Source organism: Cetorhinus maximus, chromosome 11 (assembly GCF_964194155.1).
Source record: "Cetorhinus maximus chromosome 11, sCetMax3.hap1.1, whole genome shotgun sequence".
In the NCBI taxonomy this organism is placed as follows: Eukaryota; Metazoa; Chordata; class Chondrichthyes; order Lamniformes; family Cetorhinidae; genus Cetorhinus; species Cetorhinus maximus.
The window spans coordinates 114,462,967-114,472,991 of NC_135889.1; the positions used below are offsets into that span (position 1 = coordinate 114,462,967).

The 10,025-nt window shown below is 40.5% G+C and overlaps 1 protein-coding gene across 1 annotated transcript in view; it reads left to right on the top strand.

Moving 5' to 3' along the window:
- LOC144686837 (contactin-associated protein-like 5) overlaps positions 1 to 9,550 on the top strand; it is a 1,126,003-nt gene extending 1,116,453 nt beyond the window's left edge. The window contains exons 23-24 of the mRNA XM_078552607.1: positions 2,736 to 2,807; positions 4,830 to 9,550. Of these exons, the coding sequence (XP_078408733.1) occupies positions 2,736 to 2,807; positions 4,830 to 5,026 (269 nt within the window). The 3' untranslated portion in view covers positions 5,027 to 9,550. The remainder of the gene's footprint in view (positions 1 to 2,735; positions 2,808 to 4,829) is intronic.
- The last annotated feature ends 475 nt before the right edge of the window (positions 9,551 to 10,025 follow it).

Here is a 10,025-nt window from a genome sequence, read left to right on the forward strand (position 1 = left end):
AGGAGATTCTGACCTGTGTAGGGCGGAAAGCCAGAGTTAAGTAATGGGAAGCAGTGCCAGGGCGAATGTGGCGAAAGGTAGGCCAGAGCCATGCTGAACATGGAGGTCAGTAGGCCAGGATTGGATATGGCGGGCTGTAGAGGAGATTTGAGTGCTGAAGGGTGTAGCATGGGGTCGAATGTGAAAAGCGGCAGCCCAGGATTGAGCGCAGAGGACTAAACACCCACCGGGATTGAATTGTAGGAGTGTGCAGGTGACTGATTTTCAGGAGTTTTGTTTGAACGCTTCTTAGCATTTTCACCTGCATCATATCACCTTTAGTTAGTAATGGACTTAGTTAGTTAGGCTTTTCCATGAACTAGGCCATCTCTCACTAAGCAACGCTTGATGCTTACATCGAGTCTATAGCACAGCTGTTCAGCCTAATTAGTCCCTTTTTCACACAAACCTCCTCCCATCCCTCTTCATCTACCCCATCAGTATATCCTCCTATTCTTTGCCCTTTATATGCTTATCAGTGTTCCCCTTAAATGCTTAAATTGGGAAAAAGTACTCCATATATCAATCTGAATTGGGATTAAGGGAACTTATACCAATAGTGAATTTCACTTTGATTTGCCCCAACATTGTGCTTCAAACTATTTCTTTAACCCTTGCCCACCCATTGCAACTGTGTGATTTTTGTCTCTGTTTTTGTCACTAGCCATCCTTTCATAGTAAGGCTGCCAATCCATTGCTAAGTCTTTTGTACTATCAACTCCTGCTTACTAAAGGAGCTGGCAAAGTCTTCTGACCTCTTTTCACGTTGGACACTTTCAGCAGGTCAGGCAGCACCTGCGGAGAGAACCGACGACCCGGCTTTTAGGTTTAAATAACAGGGAGCTGGGTAGCCCTTTCAAAGAGCAGACAGAGGTGCTGATGGGCCGAATGGCCTCATTCTGTGCTGTATGATTCTGTCTTTTAATTTGCAGTCAAACTAGATCCGCATTGTGCAGCATAGCTTATTATCAGCCTACTTAGAGCACTGTGTGCCAATTTTCCAAATGATATTTATAGATCTATATTACTCTACCTGCCATCATCGATATATAATTTCAACAATTGAAGAATCATCTGCTCTCATTTCCAATGTAATAATCTTCCCACTACCCAGCCCTCCCATGAGTATCAGTACATTAATTTTTGATTATAAAATATCATAGCAGGCCATTAAATTCTGATTTATTTTCATCCTGTGCTGACAGCCTGTAAGTATTATCGGTGAGCTTGTGTGTATGAATTCTTACAATGACAGCTTTATTGATTCAAGCAGGAACCATATCGACGCTATATTATTATTGGCCAGTTTTCTATCAAGTGCAGCTTGCCTGATTATTGAAACAACTCTGCTCAGTTGTAGTACACGAGCATTATTTTAACAGACACTTGGTAAGGCAGAACTTGGGTATTTCTCAAAAAAGCAACATGCTGTCGAACACTTTTGCTTTGCACTCATCAGGACAGAATCGCAGGAATACCAAATCTCAAAGACAACAATCATTTATATTACACAGGAAGAGCTTGCTGATTGATTGGCAAGTGGACCCTGATTGTTAGAGGTGTTACCATGGGGAATGCAATAGGAAACAGTTAATTGCCAAGCTTTTGTTTAAATTCAGCCAGGCAAGTTGACTCTGATTAGTCAAGACACTGCCATGGGGAATGAACCAGAGAATGGCTGCCCTCCAAGCTTTTGTCTAGTTGAAAAAGGCACAACACATGGACAGATTCTAGTTTGCTAGAAGCTACATATATTCACACACAGGGCCCTGTCCTTTACAAACAGAAAGAATATGTCCACGCAATGTGCCTTTTTTTTAGCTAGATATGTATTAGGGCCTGACGGCAATTGACAAACCCCTCTCATAAATTGTTCTGCTCATTCTTCAGATTCTTCAGTGGCTTCTACTGCCACCCACCTTCAGTAATGAAGGTAAACCGACAGCAAGGAGCTCTAAAGAGCAGAGGTATAGTGGTTGAAAGATCAGTCACTCCTCTCTATCCTGTTCTGCTTTAAACACTGAATTAATTTTAATTTGCAATGATGAGAAGGGAGATGGAGCTGAGCACTATGATCAAGGCACCTCAACAGTGTCTGATTAAAATTGAAACAGCCTTTCTAAGCTGGTGTTGATAATTGGTGAAGTAGCTTTTGGAATATTTTATGCAGTGTGGGCTCAATATGTTTATGCATTGGAAGGGTTAAGCGAAAAGTGACAAATATAATTTCAAGACTATTACCTTTGAAGAGATATTCATTACGCTGAACTGTTTTCTCCCATCTTCTGGTGGACAATGGTTAAATCCACATGCGTGATCTTCTTATTGTGACTGGCGCTTCTGAGACTACTCAGATTGGCCAGCAGATCTCAAGGGTAGGACTTGCTGTCCCTGAGGGGTGCAAACCCCACTCTCACTTTGTTAATGCCACCCCCTGAATGCTATCACTACCAGGCAGCCCTTTTTAAAGGCGGCAAGCTGCTGGCCAACTTTTCTACTGAGGTGGCGAGCAATGCACATCCCCCCACCCCTTAAAATTCACCCCCGCCTTGCAAAAGAACCTCATTGGCTGTAAAGCGCTTTGAGACAGCAGGTGGTCATGAAAAGCACTAAATGAATGCAAGTCTTCCTTTCTTCGTTCATAGCATCATGATTGCGTTATTTTTTTACACTGTGAGTTCATTTTTCCACTACAGATGATTCCAAGCCCACTGAGGAGGAGGAGCCTTTACAAAATGCAGTCAAAAGTGATTCTGCAGTCATTGGAGGTAGGAAATAAAGATGTGCTGTCATTAAAGTCTTGAAGAAGGAATGATTTGTTGTGTTTTGAGGCTCTGAATGGCCAATTCCTGTTACCATATGGTTGGTGCAGTGACAAGCCAAGAGCTGCTGCTTAGTATTAGAAGACTGAGTTATGATGATGGAACAAGAAAACTTAAGTTATTCAGCCTCAAGGTAGCAATTAAAGGCAATGAGGAGAGAACGAGAGAAGAGAATTATTCAGGGATAAAAAAGCCAACTTCTTCCACTCGATTGGAACAAATCTCTGGTAGCATAGTGCAGGATGGGGTAGTCCACATTTACCTTTTACCTTGTCAACATTTACATACGGGTAATGGGCTCGTTGACACTTGGCATGGAGTCATGTCAGTCTAGAAATCATAGACCTGCTGCATCAGGCCTCAGGGCCCTACTGCAGTTGGACAAAAAAGATTGCCAGTGCGATACCTGTTTTATTTTCCTTTCAGATTTTTAAAGAATAATTTCATTGGTAGAACCTGAGTTTGGCCTTACCAATGTGTTGGAATCTTCGAGGATGTAACTGAAATGGTCTTCAGAAAGTGCAAGGTGCCTCACAAAAGAGATTCATGGCTAAAAGAGATTTTGGGATGCAAAAATAAAACGGTGAACTAGATTATTAATTGGCCAATTAAGAATCAGTGGAGAGGCATCAATAGTAGTCCTAATTACTTAGTGGAATTTGCAGTGGATAATTTCCATGGCTCCCAACTTCTTCAAAATGCTTTATCGTGGCCTCAGCAAAGGTGACATAATGCCTGTGCTTTTAGTGATCCAAAGTTATAGACAAACCAGTATTTTACATGAGAGCATAATGTTCAGAGATCAAAGTTTTGGAGGAGACGGAAAAACTCATAAGCCATTGGACTGATGTCACAGAAGTGATATGATGGCTTCTTTAGTACGTGGTGTGTTGTTTCTAATGCAAACAGTATAATCACGCTTCAAACTGTGTCTGATGGCCATAAACACCTTGGCAAGTTCATGACAATTTTCTAATTGTAGAAAAGTCTTTCAATGCTGCAAATTGCAAATAATTCATATTGATGCTAACATTGCAAAAACTCCCTCAGACGATGTACCTTAAGGAGTTGTGTGGACTAGTTGACAAAACCTTGCAAAGTGCCTATACATTGTAGGCAACAAAGAAAGTGACAGAGTGGACACATATGGTCCATAGAATGTAAATCTGAGGAGATTATACTGATAATTTATAAAATACCAGTGATGACATATGAGTGAGTATTGAGGTAAGTTTTACCATTTAGCACTTCCCACCAAAAATCTGTGAAATGAGGATGTTTACTGTATGGGGAATCTATGTATTTTGCTTCCAACATGCCATTATAACTCGACCCTCTTCGGAGAGAGAAATTTCAACTCAGTGCCCATTTAAAGTACTGGGAAGTGAATCAGAAACAACAGCTTCCATTTATATATCACCTTTAACACAGTCAAATGTCCCAAGGCACAAGTTGCTTTTTAGGACCGCTATCAAAGAAAATTTGATACCAAGCCAAAATTTTGATCAAAGACGTAAGCATTAACAATCATCTTAAAATAATAGCGATGTAGAAAGGCAGGGACATTTAGGGAGGGAATTCTAGAACTTAAGGCCTAGGCAGCTGAAGGCACGGACACCAATGATGGAGTAATTAAAATTAGATATGCCCAAGAGCTCGTTTTAAGTCACTGCTGTGAACCAATTGCAATGTCTAAGTAAGAATAGGACAGGCCCAGAGGTGATGTCTCCAGCATTGAGTGGTTTGTCAACTCACTGGCCACATTCAGACACGGCCAAGATGGCCTCGAGGGTGAGGTACAAGAGCGTTGCTAGGTATCCATGGCATCGTATCCCAGCAGGAGTCAGAGGAGGCAGAGAGGAGACATAAAGAAGACAAACAGCAAGCATTGTTGCATTGAAATAGCAATGATTTTGGTTTGCAATAAGGGGAAAAAAAACTAAAGTTGCATTTCTTTTCTACTGACAGGTGTTATTGCGATTGTGATTTTTGTCATCCTCTGCATCTTTGCTATAACGGGACGCTTGTTATATCGGAACAAAGGCACTTATCAAAATAATGAGCCAAAAAGAACGGAATATGCTGAGAATGCCGATGCTGCACTGAAGAACCATGCCAATTACCAGGATTCTGTAAGCGAAGGCAGGAAGGAGTATTTCATCTGACAATGATACAGGCTCTCCTCATTATTACAGTTACAACAGAGGACTAATAACACCACAGCCACAACGCTGTCTGTGCCATGAGTTAGCTCCAGACTCTGCAGACTAAATGGCCAAAAGTTAGCACAAAATACATGGCATATGACAAATGACTGGTTTACACTTTTGTTTACCTGACAGGACAGGGATATAACCTATTATTTCCTGCTAACTAACTGCCAGCTCAGCGGAGTAGAATGAAGAATCCACAAATTCAAGGTTACAAAAACAGCAGCTATTAAAAAATGTACTGACACTCCTCCTCAGAGTGATGTAAAACATTAACATGAATTTTTAAATGTAACCGGCTATTTGGTTTATCTTCACAAGATTTATTTCTGTACCTTTTTTTTTCTGGAGAGACCAATTTATTTATCCATTAAGCAGGTTAAGTGTCAATAGGTTAATAAGCTGGTTAAGTGCTAGTTTATGGTGAGACCTGCATTCTTTCTAAGCAATTGATTTACTATTGCTAATTTGGTGATCTAACAGACTATTAGATGAAGCTAAGCATATACAGTCATAATTGCTCATATTATAGTGTTAGCCTAAAGAAGTCCCAGCAAGTAACTTTCAAAACTAGAAATTACTGTTAAATCTAATAATTTATAATAGACAATATTGCAATCTATTAAGATCAGAAGCTAAAGTCAAGCAGGTTACCTGAAAAGTTTTAGTCAGTTAAATTCCAGCTGTGCTCCAACACACGTGAATCTTGACTTTCACCATCATGAGCCTACATTCTCCAGAGTTTCTCGTGGCACCGCTATGTCAGCCAATGAGTTGGTGGTAGGACGTAACAAATGGCAGGGCTTGTAGCAAGCAGACTTAGATTTTACAGCAAACAAAGTCTGTTTAGCCAGCAAACAGATTCTAATTAAACCGAGTCTCTATGAACGACAGCAAACAGAACTCAAGACTGAAACTACAGAAACGTCCCAGATAAAAGCAGGGTTATTTCTCCAGCAGAATGCAGTGAGCAGAGGGTAGTTACAAGACAAAAATCATGTGTGTAAAATCAACCCCAGTCACCTACAGCTACAGAGTGCTATCTTCTGGCGTGGTTGATGAGAGAATTACCCAATCTTCTCCATTCTGCTTGAGAATAGTGCTGTTACTATATACAGCTTGCCTTCTCTGGACTTGGCTAAGTGGGATATGTTTCAATGGGGAGTGTGTGTGTGTGTGTGTGCTCTCTATCAAGCAAACAGAAATTCCAGTTATATGGACTTGCTGATAGTTTGATTGAGACACCTAAACATGGTGATGGGTTTCAGATACCTTGTGGACCAACCAAAGGTTCTTTTAAAAGATCCATTGTTTATTATTTCCCAAAATTTGAACTTGACTTACAAAAGTGAACATTTGAAGGAAAAGTACATTGCCACTTTGCCAAATGGAAATATGAGAATTGAGAATAGTGAGATGTCCCTAGCTGACTGTGAGCGATGAAATCGCTGGAAAATTCCAAATTTTAAATCTTGCAAGGAACACTTTAAAATGTGTGTGTTTTTGTTATGGTTAAATGATGCATTTGATGATATAATGACACTGAGCCATGAGCGACAGACTGAAGATCCATGATCCACCAGCAGCATACATGATTATTGGGACTGCTCAGATCAATCTGTAGAGGTGATTATATACCGCAAAGTAGGAGGATAAAGTTAAACAAAAGCAACGGCTAGGTGGAGACACTGAACAGGGGTGGAACAAAAGATAGTGAACTGGAGATGAAATAAATCAGCTCGAGTAAAGACAATACAATTTGTAGAAAGAAGGCTCTCAAAACAGCAATTTTCTAAATTATTTTAGCTGGGTGGCATCAGAGTCCCACATTATCTTCACAATCACAGGGCACGAGCTCAGCATGAAAATATATGAAGAGGAGGAGGCCATTCAGCTGCTCGAATGTGTCCTTCCATTCTTTATATCATGGCTGTTCTGTACCTTAACTCTATCTCCGCACCTTGGTTCCGTAACTGTTAATACCCTTTGCTGACAAAGTTCTTGTTTACAGAGTTCTGATCAATTCATGACATATCCTCTTTAGAGATAAACCACTAGTTAAACCCAGTTAATCAAAGTTATCATGGTGTGAAAATAACACCAAGGGTTTGCATTTTTATAGTGTCTGTAATGTAGTGAAACATCCCAAGACACTTCACAATAGCATTGTTAAACAAAATTTAACATCAAGCCACATAGCGAGATATTAAGGCAGAGCAGTAGGTTTCAAAAAGCATCTTAAAGGAGGATAAAGAGTGAAGTGTTTAAGGGATGGAATTCCAGAGCTAAGGGCCTTGGCAGCTGAAGACATGCTGGCAACAGTTTTTTTAAGCTTGTTTTTTTTTATTCATTCATGGGACATGGGTGTCACTTGTCCAGCCAGCATTTATTGCCGATTCCTAATTGCCCTTGTTCAGAGGGCACTTAAGAGTCAACCATGTTGCTGGTGGGTCTGGAGCCATGTGTAGGCCAGACCAGGTAAGGGCAGCAGATTTCCTTCCCAAAAGGGCATTTGTGAACCAGATGGGTTTTTACAACAATCATTTCATGGTCATTATCAGACTTTTAATTCCAGATTTTTATTGAATTCAAATTTCACCATCTGCCATGGTGGGATTTGAACTTGGGTTCCCAGAAGATTACCCAGGGTCTCTGATCCAGTGACAATACCACTCTGCCACCACCTCTGTCGTTCACAGGATGTTGTCATTGCTGACAATACCAATATTTATTGCTCATCTCTAATTTCGTTTGAAAATGTGGTGTTGAGCCAGTTTCTTAAACTGTTACAGTCTATGTGGTGATTGTACTCAAAGTGATGGCAGGAAGTTACAGACTTTGAACCAGCAACAGTGAAGGAACAGTGATATAGTTCCAAGTCAGGATGGTGAGTAACTTGGTAATCTTGGAGGTGAGGTGGTGGTGTTCCCACACACTTGCTGTCCTTGAACTCCTAGGTGGTAGACATTGTGGGTTTGGGAGGTGCTGTCGAAGAACACTTGGTGAGTTGCTGCAGTGCCTCTTGCAGATGGTACACATTGCTGCCACAATGCAGCACTGGTGGAGGGAGTGAAGATTTAAGAGTGGTGGATGGGGTGCTAACAAGTGGACTGCTTTGTCCTGGAAGGCGTTGAGCTTCATGAGCTGCACTCAGCCGGTGCCTTGTAGATGGTGGAAATGCTTTGGGGAGTCAGGAGGTGCATCACTCTCTGCAGAATACCCAGCCTCTGTCCTGCTCTTGCAGTCACTGTATTTTTTGTGGCAGGTCCCGTTAAGTTTGTGGTCAGTGGTGGCCTCCAAGGTGTTGTTAGTGGGGAGTTCAATGATAGTACTAATATTAAATATAAAGGAAGTGGTTATGTTCTTTCTTGTTTGAGGTGGTCATTGCCTAGCACCTGTAGACTAATTAAAATCAGAGATGCTCAAGAGGTCATAAACAGAGGAGCACAAATATCCCCAGGGTTATAGGGACAGAGGATATTACAGAGTTAGAGAGGGGAGGGAAATGGAGGGATTTGAAAACAACAATGAGAATTTCAAAATCGAGGCATTGCTTGACCAGGAACCAGTGTCAGTAAGCGAGCACAGGGGGATATGTGAATGGGACTTGCTGTGAGTTAGGACACAGTCATACAGCACAGAAGGAGGCCATTATGCCTGTGTCGGTGCTTTGAAAGAGCTGACCCCTATTCTTTTCCCTGGAATTCTTATCCCTTTCAATTCCCTTTTAAACAGCTTGGCCTTTAAATTGTTAAAAAAAAACTTTAGAAAGAATGTAATCAAGGGAAGTAATAGCAAACAATATGGAACCTTTATTCCTCAATCTCAGACTCCTCCAACACAAGCATACAGTTAAGAACAATCATAACACTGTTAAAAACAACATGAGGGAATTCCAAAGCTTAAAGGGCTAATTTTACCCTTGCCCAGGCCTCACACTCTGGGGATGGGCTGGATAGTCTGCTGCTCACTTTGGACTCCGACACCTCCAATTCCCACCTAAAGTTAAAATCAGGCCTTGAGTCTCTGACCCAAAAAAATCAAAGTCAGAAACTGCAACTATGGAATACCTCCGAAGCTGAAGATGAGGATTACACAGCACCAAACAAAGCCCTTTTGGAAGGACTAAACCAACTTCTTAGGATATGAAGAAATGAATCTGATTTTTCTACGAACAGAGTAAACATTCCCCTTGACCTTTTAGAACTGCAAATGGCCAAACAATACAAGAATGGTTTGGGATTTTAAAAGAGAAACAACCTTCCTGTAGATAATGTGTAATTAAGTATTTTACTTACTATTTCATTAATAAATGAGGTACTTGATAAATGATCCGCTCTAAAATCAGACATAAGTATTCAATTCAGAAGTCTGACCAAAAGAATCATTGTATTGGTTGAAGTATCTCATTGTAAATTTAGCAACAGATAACTTTTGTTGCTTTCCCGTTGGATTAAAGGAATGAAATTTGTGACGGTATGATTTATTTGTATTCTCTAAATATTTAAACTACAACTCAACGTATGGGATAAATGATGTTACAGATTAAGCATAAGTGTATTTAATCCAAACTTAAAATACATGTGTTGGAAGACATTATCAAACTGTAAGATAACCACTTGGTATTCTTCCTGCAATGCAAGTGATACTGTGTCCTGAAACTGTGATAGTCACTACAGTCCCACACGGCTACACACAGATTTACAACTCCTTTGACCTCATCTTACTCACTGCCAAAGCTTCTCTGGCAGAGAATTTCTCTATCCTTTCCATAATGTTCTGATGGGAACAAAATTAAAACACGTATTTGTATGTATGTATTATATATAGAAAAAAATGAACAGGACTTAGAATTGTTTCAAAGTCTTGTGGAATCAAGGGGTTCAGATAATACACACATAAATCAGGACTGGAGCACATTATCTGGTTTGCCCCTTCAATGCTATACTGAGAG